The 16,787-nt window shown below is 45.0% G+C and overlaps 2 protein-coding genes across 2 annotated transcripts in view; both read right to left on the bottom strand.

Annotated features, from left to right (window-relative positions):
* Positions 1 to 16,787, bottom strand: part of LOC310791528 (uncharacterized protein) — a 220,712-nt gene that overhangs the window by 181,594 nt on the left and 22,331 nt on the right.
* The window catches only part of LOC310791111 (NACHT, LRR and PYD domains-containing protein 3-like), a gene marked incomplete at both ends in the record, with an annotated part of 70,088 nt that overhangs the window by 38,250 nt on the left and 15,051 nt on the right, over positions 1 to 16,787 (bottom strand). Inside the window, 4 exons of the mRNA XM_083652812.1 lie at positions 3,700 to 3,707; positions 4,497 to 4,565; positions 8,276 to 8,331; positions 8,629 to 8,686. Of these exons, the coding sequence (XP_083508938.1) occupies positions 3,700 to 3,707; positions 4,497 to 4,565; positions 8,276 to 8,331; positions 8,629 to 8,686 (191 nt within the window). The remainder of the gene's footprint in view (positions 1 to 3,699; positions 3,708 to 4,496; positions 4,566 to 8,275; positions 8,332 to 8,628; positions 8,687 to 16,787) is intronic.

Genomic DNA, 16,787 nt, shown 5'->3' with positions numbered 1-16,787 from the left:
ACTTTGAGAACCACTCGCCTAGAGGACAAGGTAGTCATATTGATTGTTTTCTCATGTATTTTTCTCTTGTTTCCAAGGTAGCAACATGTATGATTGGTGACCGAGATCTGATCATACTATTATAACAATTCAAATTATTACAGCTGAACATCCTAGGTGGCATGCCCACCCTGCAGCTCACCTGCTGTGCTGGCTTCACTTGCTCTTATAGAGAGACAAAGTGAAACATCACTTCCTGTACCAGGGCTGAAAAAAATATGAATGGCAGTGAACAGAGAATAACGTTCCTTTTTTGATCACCACTGCGCATTGCGGCCTCGCCTGCTCTATGACATCATTGATGACAGCATCACGGATGACATCATCACTGAATTTATATAGCCTCCTCCAGGAAGGATGACATCACTGATGACCATCACTGAGATGCAAGATGCAATGTGCAATCTTGCAGTGCATTGGATTCTGGGATTGATTTGGATTGCATTCTGGGATTGATTCCCAAGCCCAATTAGTGTCTGCCGCGGGCATGGCCGGCGGAGATCCACTTCAGAAACTGGGTAAGTGATTGTGGTTGTGTTCTATCACTTAAAGTACCGAAAGCATTTAGCTGGACAGCTTCCTTTTTTAGTTTCTGATTGAATTGTCAGCTTCAGCTAACTGAGACCATTTGTCAACTAACATTGGCTAACTTATAGTGGCTACACTGCCTAAAATTGATCTAGACCTACTAGCTTGCCAGCTAACTGAGTTAGCCAGATTCATCAGCTTAAGATAACATAACTAAATGCTTTCAGGATTTTCACCATGAATACCTGCAGTTCAGCGCTCACTGTGTCAGGATCGGTGTCAGACATGTGGATCTATTCGCGGGTAGTTGAGGGCCACGGGAAACTTGGTAGGTATTGAGAAGCTGGGGTGTTGTGGAGCTTGATGGCTGGGGCTGCACAGTTCGAGGTTTGGGAACGGTCGCAGAGATTGCAGAAGTTGCTGGTTGCAGAAGTTGCAGGTTGCAGACGTTGCAGAGATTGGTAGGATCCTTGATGTGAATTTATGAATCACTGGCCAGGACCTGCAGGAACAGGCCCTTATAGATGTGAATATGACATCACCTGTGTTATGACATCACCAGCGAAAGGCATGAAAGACGCTTATGAATCATGACATCATCAGTGATCGATGACATCATAGTAGGAATGACGACGTCAAAGTAGGAATGATGACGTCATCCTAACAGTACCCTCCCCTCAACGGACGTCACCTGGCGTCCAATGAGGCCATCAAGGATGGCATCTGGGAGACAAAAAATGCGTAGGTTCTGGTGGAGGTGCTCTTCCGCAGGTGGTTAGACGCAGGTGGTTAGGCCCCAAAGGGGGTGTAAGAGAGTGAGGTGCTCTTCAGCAGGTGGTTAGATGCAGGTGGTCAGACCCCAAAGGGGGTGTAGGACAGTGGAGGTGCTCCTCCCTAATACAGGATATCGAAGCCATAGATGGACCGATACGTAGACAGAACTTCCACCGGGTCCGGTGGATCCTCTGGGGCCGGCCATCCCCCGGGGCATGATCCAAACACGGGAGGCTGGAGACCATCAAAAGGGTCAAATGCCGCCGTCACCGAAGGCAGAGCCGCAGGGGGATCTGACACAGCGAGGCCTGCCCTCCCGACCTGTAGTTTGGGGGGGTCACCCACCGTCTCCTCCTTTAAACGCCTCTTATTTCTTCTTGCTCTTGACCGAGGGCTGGCGACACTACGGGGACCTCCCAGCATCAAGCTGGAACCTACGTGTTGGTCAAGGACAGGAATTGGCTGCTGCTGGGGTACGGGTTCAGACTCGGCGAGGGGAAGGTCCACAGGTTGTGCCTCAGGTACGGGTTCAGACTCGGCGAGGGGCAGGTCCATAGGTTGTGCCTCAGGGCCAGCAGACTCGGAGGCCCCCTGCGGGGGGACGGAGCCGATCTGCAGGCAGCGATTGAACTTCCCCATGAGACGATCGACAGTCCTCTCCAACTCCCTAACCCTCTTGGAGACACACTGCCACTCCTGGGTCCTGCAGGGAACGCTACCCAACCGTACAGATTTCTTGGCTGGACACGTAGAGTCTTGATCCACTGAGAGTACCACGGGCCGGCGAGCGGTGGGACCACTTACTGGACGCCGGGAGCAGGAGGAGAGGTAATGCCCGGCTCGACCACAGTACAGGCAGCTCCGGGTGTCCAAACGGCGCTGCCTCTCCTCTGGTGTGATGCGAACCCTGCCGGTCAGATCACGGTACAGATGGCTGCTGGGACTCAAATGTGGCTGCCCCTGCTCTGGGATGACGCAAACTCCACCCCAGAATATGCCCTTAGCAGCTGGAGGCGGCCGAGAGGCAGAGCTAGAAGCAACGGCCGCAGTAGCGAGGGGGGGGGGTAGCAGGTCTGGAAACCTCCGGGACGACAGTGCCCTCGGAAGCTGGGGCAGGAGGAGCGGAAGTCTGCAGAATGACACCCTCAGGAGGGTTTAGTCCGTCGAGACGATCTAGCCGTTTTACCAGGAGGGCGTACCGATCCTCGGCCTTGGAAGCCAGGGCCAGGTGGGCCTTGTTTGCTTCTTCCTGTCTGTCGAGTAGTTCCTGAAACTGGAGCATTTGCTGCCGTTGTGTCTCCGTGAGTATTAATTTTAGTATTTGAGTGGAGATGTCCAGCTGACCGCCTGGTGGGTCAGCAGAAGCGGCCGGCCGGGTAGCTGGCCTCTCAGGACCTTCCTCCTTGATTGGGGTACCCGCTAAATCCATTTCCGAGTGATTCATACTGTCAGGATCGGTGTCAGACATGTGGATCTATTTGCGGGTAGTTGAGGGCCACGGGAAACTTGGTAGGTATTGAGAAGCTGGGGTGTTGTGGAGCTTGATGGCTGGGGCTGCACAGTTCGAGGTTTGGGAACGGTCGCAGAGATTGCAGAAGTTGCTGGTTACAGAAGTTGCAGGTTGCAGACGTTGCAGAGATTGGTAGGATCCTTGATGTGAATTTATGAATCACTGGCCAGGACCTGCAGGAACAGGCCCTTATAGATGTGAATATGACATCACCTGTGTTATGACATCACCAGCGAAAGGCATGAAAGACGCTTATGAATCATGACATCATCAGTGATCGATGACATCATAGTAGGAATGACGACGTCAAAGTAGGAATGATGACGTCATCCTAACACACTGCTCAGTCAGGCCTACTGTAAACTGGCTATAACTGAATCTAGCATTCAAAATAGCTACTGTAGCAGGGACACTGTACCTTGTCCCTGCTACAGTAGCTATTTTTAATGTTAGATTCATCGTTCAAGTTAGTTCTCACTCTGTGTGTGTGTGTGTGTGTGTGTGTGTGTGTGTGTGTGTGTGTGTGTGTGTGTGTGTGTGTGTGTGTGTGTGTGTGTGTGTGTGTGTGTGTAGCTCTGGTAGCTCCAGTCACATCAACACCACTGAAACAATACCATGCCATAGCATGCTAAATTTGCAGTGGTGGATGTTTGTGATACATGAAGCATTGGAGTCTGATGCTGTGTGATATAATCCACTTTCTCTTTCTTCACATTTGACTGAAGACAGACTTCATAAACATTATGACTAATATCAGCTTCACAGGGCTTTGATGGCAGCCTGATCTACTGTACTACTGTTATGTGTTTTTGGATGGAGGTTTGGTGTGTTGTTGTTTTGTGTCAAACTTGCCAGCCTGTTGGAAGAGTTTGACACAACAAAAAGAAAGAACACAAATAGATACAATACTTTAAAGGATGGCTTTACTGGTAATCAACCCACTTTGTATCATTAATAATCTTGGTAATATAAGCACATGGGCAGTGTTTACCTCTCCCTGTTTTTTCCTCACAGAGATCTCGCATTTCCTCCTCTGGCAAAGCGCTGTTGTGATGCGGTTTACGTCACAACGGAGCTGCGGAAGTTCTGCTGGAGATGTGGAATCTGCTCGAGGGCGGCTGTTATTGTTTATTTTTATTTTTTAAGTATGCGCACATCGACGGAGAATGCATTGAGAGCCTTAAGGAGCCTTAATGACTTGCAGCTGGTGGGGGCAGAGTTTCTGCAGACAGGAGCAAGAGCATTTTTCTCCTTGAGGTAAACAGAGGGAGAAGATAAAGGCTGCCCATGTGCTTATATTACTGAGATTATATATGATACAAAGTGGGTTGATTACCAGTAAAGCCGTCCTTTAAAGACAAGAAAGCAATTATTATATAACGGAATCAAAGAAGTTGCATAAATAGTAATCAGGTGAATTAGGACCTATATGTCTCTCCCTCTCTCTCCTCTCCAGAGTAAAATGATTAAGGCAAACAACATGAGTAGAATTTGAGATCTAAGCCCCTAAAACCAGATTATGTCTGATTTCAGATTGATCGACTCTATACAGACGTCCACACATTACAAAATTCATACAATATTCATATCAGCACATTATTAAATATGATGTCTGACCTCAGAGTCTCCAGTCTGCAGTGTGGACTCTCCAGTCCAGCACAGAGCAGCTTCACATTTTTTGAATCATGCAGGTTGCTGTCACTCAGGTCCAGTTCTGTCAGATGGGAGTTGGACTTCAGAGCTGAGGCCACGACTTCACAGTGAACCTCATTCAACTCGCAGAACCTCAATCTGAATAAAGAATAAAGAAGAAGTTGAACTTCACAGCTGAGACCAGGGGCCCTCTCTTCGCAAACGCACTGATTAGCAGACAATTGTCCAAGTCCCTCTGATCCGAGTCCCAAGCGAGTCTCAAGTCAATTGGTCCCGAGTCTCAAGCAAGTCCCAAGTCTTTCCTTTTGTCAGCAAGTCAAGTCAAGTCAAGTCACAATGTTATTTCAAGTCAAGTCTCGAGTCGAGTCACAGGTTATGTCAAGTCGAGTCACAGGTTAGAAAAAATGACAAGGCAGAGATTATTTAGGCTGCAGACGTGCGCGTTCACGTTAATACGTGCTTGTTGCCAAGCAACACACTTCTCTCAGACGAGCTCGAGACAGCTGACAGACAGCTCCAACTCAGCTCAAACTTATAGAGTTGTATTCAAAGCATAGAAGCGTTCTCACAGCTCAATTTAACAGCGCCAACACAAGCAGTTTGATCACAAGTGCAATCAGTACTGAATGCGATGGCAGACTGCGCACTGCGGGCAGTTGACGAAGTCAGGAAGAAATTGAAAGATCTTCCGACGCATTAGCCTTGTACCAAGACGCTGATTACATTACACTGCATTACATTGCTGATGCGTCTATTTACAGCACATATCGATCGATATTTTTGGAGAAGATTCCGGCCGCATCACGCGCAGATCAAGATGAGACAGCTGTCAGTGAGTAGCTACGCATTTGGGTGTAACTTTTACGCCTGCTCCATACACAGACGCAGCGCATACAGGGTGCACTAGTCATAAAATTAAGTTAGTCGTAACTTTGAGTTCTACATCGGACGTAGCGTGTAAACCTAGGCGTACGCACAGCTGGTGCACTCGGCTGATCTTGTCACAAGTCCGAGTCGAGTTTCGAGTCATTTTCTTCCAAGTCCGAGTCGAGTTTCAAGTATTTACCTTCCAAGTCCGAGTCGAGTCGGAAGTCGTCAAATTTGCGACTCGAGTCCGAGTCCCTATGACTCGAGTCCAATTGTCTGCTGATTAGCGCTTGTGCAGTGTTTAACGGCGGGCACTAGTGCAATTTGGAGGCGTGACCAAACCCTCTGCTATTCTCCCTGCCGTGCAAAATGCCTGTGTGCTCCATGCAAAATCATAAAATGGGCGTGCTTATCACCTGTGCAGGCAAGAATGATGCAGGCCACATTGATTGGTTTGATTGATGTAAAGCCCAGACCCTGGGCATCACATCAATCAAACCAATCAGATTCCCATCTCTCACTCCCTTTAATACCGTTTGTGGGTGTGGAGAACCCGGCACATATTTGTATTATTGATCATAATCATTTTCACCTCATAATTTTCACATAAATCACCCAAATTATGTTATTTTTTAATGTGCACTCCCAGGAGTGTTAAACAGGTGTTGTCTATTCACTGTAAGAATGGCACTTAACTGTTTCTGCAAATTAACTCTTCATTATCTATCTATTTATTTACATTGCCAAGAGAGAATGAGAGATATACTGTATAGAGATAGGGAGAGAGAGAAAGGGAGGCAAGGGATTTCTCAGATGAAGGCAGGTAATACAACAGGCCTTATTGTATTGTAGCCTATATATTCATATCTTTTCTTCACTCAGTTTAGACTCAAGCAAATACTGAAAAGTCAAATAGAACTAGCAGCACTCACAGGTCAAGTTTGAAAAAAAGGTTTTAATCCACACAGCAGCAGTGAACAGAGGTGTTTCAGCCTGTGGCTTTCCTCAGTGTTAATGAGAGAATGGGTGTGACCTCATATATAAAACGAGGCAAATTTGAGGTTGATTATGTTTATAAGAACAATCCTTCTTGTTCTTTTGTCAAATGTTGGTAGATACATTGATGATTTGTTTTGTGTTCACTGGTTCATCTGAGGAGCTGGAGGGCTTGAAGGAATTTCTTAATTCTAGAGTTCCTACTATCACCTTCACGTTAGAGGCAAGCAGTGAGTCTGTGTCCTTTTTAGATGTGAGAGTTAATACATGTGAATTACTACAAAGATAGATAGGGCCCCAGGACTTCAGAGCTGAGACCAGGGGCCTTATCGTCGTAAAAGCGGTAATTTAGCGCTTGCCCGTGTTTAGCGCTGAGCGCACCACAAAATGGGGGCGTGCTCAAGTGTGTTGACATCTCACAATAATCATCACATCATTTAAAAACATCTGTGATTTGCAGCTTTTAATTGATGCAACTCTGGTTCTTTGGTTGGCTGGAAAATAGAAACATGTTTGCATCGAGGAAACAGAGACATTTGATTGACAATAATATTGCAAGTCGGCTACAATGTCCAAGTTTTCTCAATTCATTTCCCATTAACCCCTATTTGTAGCCTTTTTTTCTGAGGGAGGGAGATGGGAACTGACAGATGTAGGCTACTCAAAGGGGGGGAATAATTGTAGACTAATATTATAGTAGGCTATTAATTGGCATTAAGGCATTGGTGATTAATTAATCTGGGCGATGCAGTATGATGCAGTATGGTGTGCGTGTGTGTGCAATGTGCACGCGTGCGGTTTCGGAGAGAGAGGGGGGGTATAATCGATCATATTAACAAAACATTTTCACCTCATAATTTTCACATAAACTCCCAAAATAATGTTATTTTTTAATGTGCACTTAAGGGAATATCAAACAGGTGTTGTCTATTCATTTTAAGGATGGCATTTAACTGTTTCTGCAAATGAATTTGAATGAATTTGCACGATGGACACTGTAATCTCCATGCGTAATTTAAACATCTCCACAGCATCGCATCAAACATCTCATCAACACCATCGCATAACAATAACACTGGGCCCTATTGTGGCAAAAGCGGTAATTTAGCGCTTGCGCCGGGCGCAGCACAAATTAATGGGCGTTCCCAAATCCTCTGCTATTCTCCGTGATGCGCAAAATTCCACTTGTCCCAGCGCCACAGTGATTTATGCAGGATTAACTCTGGAAATTATTCAGAGGCGTGCAGGCTTGGTGAGGGCGTTATCATCCACACAACCAATCAGTGTCGCTCCTTTCATTCCCTCCAATTCATTTGCGCAAATGTCATATGGTTGTCCACGTGCATTAGACGTTTTGTTCATATAAATAGGCTATAACATACACATGTAAAAACATTTGTTTCTTTAATAGGCAGGGATGTGTGAGAATTTAATTCTAGCCTATTTCAACATATCAAAATTGTCCCAAGTGCCAGGTTCATCTTAATGCATACGTGCAATTGCAGGGAAGGGGGTTATCTCTGTCACTGGCCCACACAATTTGCTCAAAGTAATCTACTAGGTGTGTGTGTGTGTGTGTGTGTGTGTGTGTGTGTGTGTGTGTGTGTGTGTGTGTGTGTGTGTGTGAGTGTGTGTGTGCGTGCGCGCACACACAAGGTTTTGGAGAGAGAGAGGGAGAGAGGGGGGTTAGCCCACTGTAGAAAGAGGATATCAGCATGATTGTGGCACTTTACATGTGATAAACGTTTTTCAGTGAATAATAGTTGATTGCCTCACTGAGTAATCTGCTGTTACCCAATTTTAGCAGCAGAATTTGATGTCCTGGCATTTGTATTTTAATGGGACATCCGTGCGCAAAGATTTAGCGCATGCTGACGATAACAGAAGGCAAGGATTGCGGGGACACACCTGGTTTGGCTTGGGGCACGCCCACACCTGTGTTTGGCCCAGACGCTGGCGCAAAACTGGAAGGTGTCGTGCCCAACACACAAATTGGCACTTGTGTGAGGCGGACGATAGCATAAGATGCAGGGAAGATAGCATAAGACACGCGTTAATGCGTGCAAACCCGGGCTCAAGCGCAAAAAGCGGATAGGGCTTGTACCAAGATAGGGCCCCAAGGATTCCCCGTGCACTGCTGGAGCAGTGCGGAGAATAATGGTGCACTCAGGCCGCAGCGGGGTTTTAGACCTGCTTTTCAGAGCTCTAAGTGCAAAGAATTGAGCAAACGTGAGGATTTAGCATGGCCACGCCTGGTTTACCTTAAGGCACATCCACAGGTGCGCCGGGCCTGAAAACCCAGAACCCAGAACTTCAGAGCTGAGGTCTCAGAGTTCACAGAAAGACTGTTTACACATTTAATGTGAAATGAGAGATTATCAAAGCAGAGCTGAGACCAGCATCCTAATCAAAACCTATTAACTCATTGAGTGCCATGGACGTCTTTCGACGTCCAATTAAATAGTGACGTAGAGTGCCAAGGACGTCTTTCGACGTCCAATGCGTTTTTTGACGGTGGGACGTCGATCAAAGCCAGATCCATCTCCTGTGAAAGTATGGTGGCTGTTGAATGTGTAAAAGCTATTTTAGGGACCCATTAGGTGGCGACATTCCTCTCCAGATTAGAGAACGGCCAGGAGAAAAGAGAGAAGAAGTCATGAGGAAACGGAAATCGCATCGATATGCATGAAGCGTGCATAACGTTAGCTGTGCCTGTGAACAGCAGTCATCTGCTGCCACAATTGAGCCCCATCCGTGTCCGCTGCGATAGCCCATCCATATGATTTAGTTGCCGACACGGCGACACCAGCGTCTTTCTGAAAAGTTACATTATTCTCAGCTGGGAGCTGGCGACACGCTGTAAAAAAGCGGGGGGATACAGCGGACTTTTCAGTGCAGATCAAACTTAGAGCAAACCGCAGCAGAGACACTCCTCCCACCACGGAGGAGGAGGAGGAGGGGGATGGGGCACGCAGGGCACTACAGCATACAACCATTGACAGTACACACAGACCCAAGCAGCAGCAGGCTCGATGCATAGAGAGCAAACAAGCTAGAATAGGCTATCTGATGCCCACCAGCAGTAAATCAAGACCAGCAAGGTGTAGGGTCTGCGCACGCAGGGGCCAGCGCTGCTCGTTGCAGCTAAAAAATATTATTTGGCCAAACAAAATTCCTTTGTTTTCACTCTTTTATTGAAGGAAATTATTTTTGAGGTGTCATTATATCAGAAAATATTAGCTTCAGAGTCAATGATGTGCTTGAAATGCTTCCTTTCACAAAAGGCTGAATATCTCAGATTCTAAATTGAAATGTGTCTTTTTGCTCAAAACAACCTATCTTCTCCGGCTCATAACTAAAGAACGGAAAATGGTATCAATAAACTTTTTTTTGCTGATGATACAATAGAGCCAGCTCGTTCTTTGTGCGTGTTCGGTGTTTACATAGTAATATCACACAATATTCTGTGGGCCTCGAGAAATCACTGAAAACGCTCTGAAAACTCTGGCACTGGGAGCGTCCGTTCTCCAAAAGTGGCTGGCACTCAATGAGTTAAGCTCCTCCTCCTCCTCCTAATAATAATAACAATAATTTATACTATAGAATTTGACATTTTCCAAAAGTGATTAATGTATAATATAAGCATAAACCAAACAGAAAATAATACATGAATGCAATTGTATCATATTAAAGCATTTCTGTAAAAAACAGTTTAAGAAAATAATGAAAAATGATGGAGATTTCAGTGTGAGCTCCACAGGCTGTTCAGTTGTGGTAAAACAGCTCAGTAGAACAGCCTGACACCATTAGAGTCGGTCTGGATTCACCACAGATTTGGTTGGGGTTTAGTAACTTTTAAAGTTTTGAGCCTACAGCGTCATATTTACCACTTTGTCAGCTCGGTCATGTGACTCTCTGAAATTATGATATTTGTGACATGAGCTGAAGGCAGGAGAAGACTGGGGGAAACTTTCATGCACAAATCAACTTCATTGCAGTAGTTGAGTAGCTAGCAATCATGTCACGGTGCATGGGAGATTAGTTTCTGTACACACGCATGCACGCACACACACACACACACACACACACACACACACACACACATATATATATAGTTTTGTTGGAATTGATCCAAGTTTCCTTAAGGTCAAAGTTCCTCCTCATAAAAGCAGGAGGGGAAAATGGTTTGCAGACAGGTCCCCTGTCCCCATTTGACATTTCTGCTGAGGTCACACACAAAAGTGTCGACAGTTCAGTTATCTAAAAGTAAGATGGACGTTTATTTCCATGCCTATTGTGGTTAAGAGGTGTTGCGTCGTCTCTCGTCTCAGTAAAGGCGTTGTGGTTAAGGTGCCGTCTTTTAGTCCCCATGAAGACATAAAGAACAGAGGTTAAGCATGCATGGTTTAACCACAGGGTTTTTCCACTAGTTTCGTTATACGCCTGTGACGCATGATATGCATTTTGAGAGCTGACGCCTGTGACGTATGAGATGCTGAATGTGTGTGTGTAGGTGTGTGCACAGGATGTTCTCTGAGTGTGTGCGTGTATGTGTGTGCGCAGGACGTTCTGTGTGCATATGTATGTATGTGCACGTACACAGTTTGAGCCACCTGTTTGCACACCCCCCAGGAAGATAAGCACCCAATGAGAATAGCGAAATTGGCAATCTGCATACCCACACATGGAAACTCCCCTATTAAGATCCAGCCTCTAATTTGATTGTATATAAACCACTGCTTGATGAAATAAAGATTGCTTCTTCATCGGAGGAGACCTGAATTCAGTCCAGACTTGTTGTCGTTTGTTCTCTTTTCACTTTCACTCTCCACCAGAATTAACGAACACGGGAAATTGAGTCATCTTTGATTGCAATCCTTTTTCCATCTAATTGATTGGTCAACTTTGCTAATTTCTAATAGTTGGTGACGCCGACGTTCTCTGAGTAGGAGAGACTTCGATCTTTCTTTGGGCATCAGACCTCTGACAAGGGTGGCCGCCTCGTCCAAGGTAAGCGGAGCCTATTATATTGAAGTCTGCACTTTGGCATATGTAAATCGGTCTGATGCTCAGAGGATTGATTGAAGGTAGGAGTGTGAATTGCCGACATTAAATCTGGAGAATAAATTATATATAGGACATTTTTACCTAACTGAGTAGGAGTAATAGCCTAATATTCCAGGGATAGTGCGGGGGTTTGACCAAGCTACGGGCTTGAAAGACAATCAAACACTAGGAATAGTTCCAGGATAGCGCGGGGGTTTGACCAAGCTACGGGCTTGAAAGACAATCAAACGCTAGGGACATAGGGACAGTTTCACGGGAAAGTGTGGGGGTTTGACCTGGCTAAGGGCTTGGAAGATGATCAAGCACTAGAAACGTTTTTCTGATAATCTGTAAAACTGTATTTGTCTAACCAATTACTGTGGAGGGATTTCAGAAGTCTGTTGATAGTGCTCTAAGTTAGCACTGACTCTGAAACTGTGTGTAATTGAAAGTGATATTTAAAAGAACTGTTAGCACACGCTAACGAGTGACTATCGGTGTTGCACGGTCACAGTGTTTGGGAGAACATCCTGGAAAGCATTTCTGGATGGTTCTAAAACCCTATACAATCGAGCGGTGAGAGCTGGTTACCGAGGTATGAAACAAAGTGTGAAACTCGGCCAGTAACCAGTAAACTCACTAGAAGCTTCTTGATTGAACACTAAGGTTCTGAGCATTGCGACTCAAAATCACTTTCATTACTGGCGTGTGTCAAGCCCAGAGGTTGCAGGGTTTGACCAGGGAGGGCACAGAAGAGGTCCTCAGAAGCTGGAAGATAACTAAACAACTCTGGCAGGAGAAATAAATAGCTGTGCTTAGTAATTATTTCTTAAAGAGGATAATATTTAGAGCTGTTTTTCCTAAAGCGCGAGAATGTGGGGTAATAGGAGAGTACATTTAAAAATGACGACATAAGTTTTTTTTTGAATGTGAAAGTGAAATTTGGCACGCTGCTGTGTGTAGAGTGAGTAGTTTAGCACACACACACACACTTGGATACCTTAAGTTAGGAGTCTAGCCGAAATAACAGATTCTGACCAGTACATACCGGTGGCTTATACCCTACGGTGGGAATCCCTTGACGGGAGCTGGCATCTGTGAAAAGGCCCAAGACTCCTCTCTTAGAGTACGGCGTGGCGTCACACTCATAAAAATAAAATTTTATTAAAATTTAGAATTCATCCAAATTTATTTTTAATAATTATTTCCTATACCTCATAGTATTTAGATATATCGTTCCGGGATCTAGGGGAAAACAGGATTGTAGAGAGGGTGGAACAACTGAGACAGTCCGAAGGTCCGACAGTCCGAAGGTCCGACAGTCCGACAGTCCGAAGGTCCGACAGTCCGAAGGCCCGACAGTCCGAAGGTCCGATGGTCCGATAGTCCGAAGGTCCGAAGGTCCGATAGTCCGATAATCCGATAGTCCGATAGTCCGATAATAGTCCTGGTATAGACAATAGGATTCCATTGCTTGTGTGTCTGGACTAAAGCAAGATGAACGAGGAAAAAACTCGTTAGATTTAGGATCAAAACCGCAGGGAGATTGAAGTACATTTTCTGTATAACATAGAGGGATAAATAAATTGTGTAATTAGCCACACTCCTGGATTTGGAGAGGGAGTGCAGTTGGGCTCAAAGTGACAGTTCGATTCTGACAAGGGACGCCTTGTCAGAGTAAAACTGACAATTGACGGGGGGGGAAGTGATTTTATATGCCTGCCTTGATAATTTTTATTAAAATAGGGGGAGTTTTAGAAACCACAATAACAGGGTGGCATGTGTGGAGTATTATTCATTGCGAGAATGCCACGGTAATCGGCTATTTTGAAACACATTCAATAGAGAGGTTTTACTGCAAAATAGTCGAACTTTCAAATTGGATGGATATAGAGTTTTCATTAATAGAACTACTGATTCTCCCGGCGCTTCATTGTATTATAGGAAGACATTAGAAGTGAAAGTAAGTTGTTCTTGAAGGGACATATAACAGCGGGTGTAGTGTTCTCAGAAGGAAGCGGCTGCGGCAAGCGTGGCTCTTGTGGCGACCTTTGATGTGGTTATAGAGAGTTGAGAATAGGTTCATTGAGAAATACTGTACTATTGACAGTGAACTTTGAGATTTTTGATAGAAACCGGAGCGAGTTTAAATAAAATAATTTGAATGCCCTGTTTAGCCATATAAATTAGAACTCAAACAAAATTAGGAGGAATAGGAGTATGACAGATCGCCTCTGATATGCTAAAAATAGAAATGTGGCAGAAACGCTCAATTCTGCTGTTGCTAATAGTAACGATCATATCTATGTCAGATCCTACACTGCATATTCTGGATAATCCGTCGGGGGAGGTGAAAATTCCGTTTGGGTCGTATTTTACTCTGGGATGTAGTTTTAAAGCCGAGCGTAAAGTTAGGGTAAATTGGTGTTTTAACAGAGTGGGAACTCCAGGATACTGCCAACACAGACTTTCCACTGAAGTGTATAACAACTCTGTGAAGCAGAGTCAAGGGGAGGCGGGTGTAATTACTTCTAATTACACGTTATCAAATGTTAGATACGGGCACAGCGGACAGTATTTTTGCCATGTCATAATAGAGATCCCCCTTTTAAAAGAAGCGATTAGCAACGGAACGAGGGTAGTGGTTATTGAACCGGTCCTTACAACAGATGTTCTGCTCCAGTCTGGGAGATTTTTGGTGGCGATGGGGGTGATAAACCCTATCCTAATTGCCTTATTAGTAACGATCTGGGTCATACTGAAAAAATGGTTTAAGCGTAGACATATCGAACAGTCAATATACGCGATTATGCGCCCTGTGCGGATGGCGAGTAACTATGCAAACAGACAGGTTGTGTGATGCTAAAGCAGTTAGCCATTTAGCATGAACTATGCAACAAGTTAAATAATAACGAACTAAATTATATTTTAAGTCCGTCGGGTAAAGTAGCGAAAAGCGCTAATCGAGAAACGGTGTTAGATTCTCCGGCTGACATACCCCGGATGTTGATTGTATAGGCGGGGTCAAGATGGACGAGGATGCGCGTGCGTGTATCTGTGATGTGAGCAAAGAAGGCAACTAGAGAGTAGCGGGTGTGGAGTTCCTGATGGCGGAAGTGCCTACAGAATGACGTGGTGTAGTTTTGCTGGTGGAGGCAGAGAACAGGCACGGTTGTACAGGCACAGGAGAGAGGCAGCAGCATGTTTGAGAATAAGGAAACGGAGTGTTTGAGAGAGCGAAAGGAATGGGGTTGCAGCGTGTGAATAATCATGTGTGATTGTTATTGTGTTGTAATGATTGATTGGTTGAGGAGTGAATGGAGTGGGAGTTGATCAGTGCTGATTAATGCGGGCTGATCGGTCATTGTTGAATGGAGGAGGAATGGGGTTGAGTATTGATAGTGGGTTGATTAGTTTAGATCGACAAGGGGGAACGCGGCTTTCATTGATCGAAGTTCCCGCCCCATGTGAGAGCATCAGCTGCTAACTGATCAGGCACGGTCGCCCCTGTGCCTCCGGCATTTGTTGTCCTCATTGGGGACTATGCTGCTAAAACTGGAGGCACGGTTTACTTTGTTGGCTGAATGGAGTTGAGTGTTGTATCATTTGGTGAATTGTGGAGTGCATGGGTAAAAAGATGAACACACAGTGCTTCGTGGGTCCCCTGTGTCCGTTTCCTGTGTGGCTCGGTTAAGTCTCAGCAGAAACACATTGTCACATATAATAAGTTATGGAAAATAAAATAGATTTAACCGGGAAATTAATTACAACGGTGGGGAACACTGAATTCTGCACATTATATAGATAGTAATACTCACTGAATAGAAAGTTTGCAGAAACTCATAGGAGACTAACAGACATACGATGAGTTTGCTTAGTTGACAAATTTGCATAAATGGAGGCTTTGTTGATTAACTTGAGAATTCCCTCCGTTATCTCTATAAAGGAACTAACACAAACCCAGGTAAAATACACCAACATTTTTCCGTTTGAGATGAGCAACACATAGCGAAATTTACACTAGGAGACGGGAAGAGGGTTCAAAATTTTGTCTATGAATTAAGACAATGACTTTTTAGGACAAGACTGTCCTTGGGTGCATTTGAAGTATGTAAACAATGTTGACTGTTACTGTTCCATCTAGAGGTCTTGCCAGCCTCCACACACTAGTGAACTGGGAGGTCTAGCCATCCTCCATGAAGTCTTGATCACAGACATGTCACAAAACCACAAAGTCTGTACATTGAAAACGCTGTAAGCTTGAAATGCACCCCAGGGAGCCATCTAGTCTAAGGAGAAAGTCATTAAAACCAAATGTAAAGGATTGGGGAGGGGGTCACATTTCAAACATCATCTGCTGAAGAGACTTATTGTCGTAATTAAAATAGTTTGTCTGAAAACAGGCACACTGTGAGATAATGCTGGGTGGAGATGTCATACAGGAAACTTTCACCAAAGCACTACACTTAAGCTAGTTCAGTAAATGACTAGAGAGAAAAAATCAGTGTCATGTCATGGAGTGAGATTATATTTGTTATAGGTTTGTGTTGATTCTTTTTGAGGTCACAAATTCCGATCTTTTGACTACAATTTTAAGGTGCGGCTTTTAATTTTACATAATGAGGATCTAGGTAAATTTTCATGCATTCGTTGTATAAATTGGGACAAGAGGGCAGAGTTTGGGAACTGGGGTATGGGAAGAAATAATATGACGAATTAGGAAAGGTTAGCTGATGATGGGTCAAGTGTGTTGATGTTGGGATTTGACTGTGTCTGTTTTTGTACACAGGAAGTGGAGACATCGGGGAACCAGGAGACTGGAAAATTACCTAAGACTGTTAGTTTAGTGGACCACAGACGAAAAGATGGAGTCATTACCTCCTTTCCCAATTCACAATGGTCCAGACAGCACTGTCCACTATCTTTCAGACGGATCGAGCGTTGAAGCGGTCGATTTTAATAGACCCTCGAGGGTTACTGTTGAGGTGGCGCTGATCCGATTGCCCCCCGGTATCGTCGTAAGCTGGAACGTGGAGGAAGAGTACAATTTAGAGCCCCCGATTGAAGATTACACTGTTTACATGACTTGGGAAACGGGAAAAGGAAACGGTATCTTCCGTAATTGGAAGTCTAGGGGAGTGGTAAAATGTTTGCAGCTTCCGATGTATGTGGTGGCTGCCCGTTGCAGGCCAGGGTTTACGGCCGGTTTCACTGTAGTGGGAAGAGACGTTTTTGGTAGACATGGTTCGTTTAGTAAGGTGGCATGGGCTTTGATGCCTGAGTAGGAGTTTGGAGATATGTCAATCATCTATGCACAAAGAGGGCGGTGCCTCGAGCCGGCCAGGATAGTCAGTATAACAGTTGCGATAATAAG

Source organism: Poromitra crassiceps, assembly GCF_964638095.1.
Source record: "Poromitra crassiceps genome assembly, chromosome: 16".
NCBI lineage: Eukaryota > Metazoa > Chordata > Actinopteri > Beryciformes > Melamphaidae > Poromitra > Poromitra crassiceps.
The sequence above is the reverse complement of the archived record's forward strand: the minus strand, read 5'-3'. Positions and strand labels throughout refer to the sequence as shown.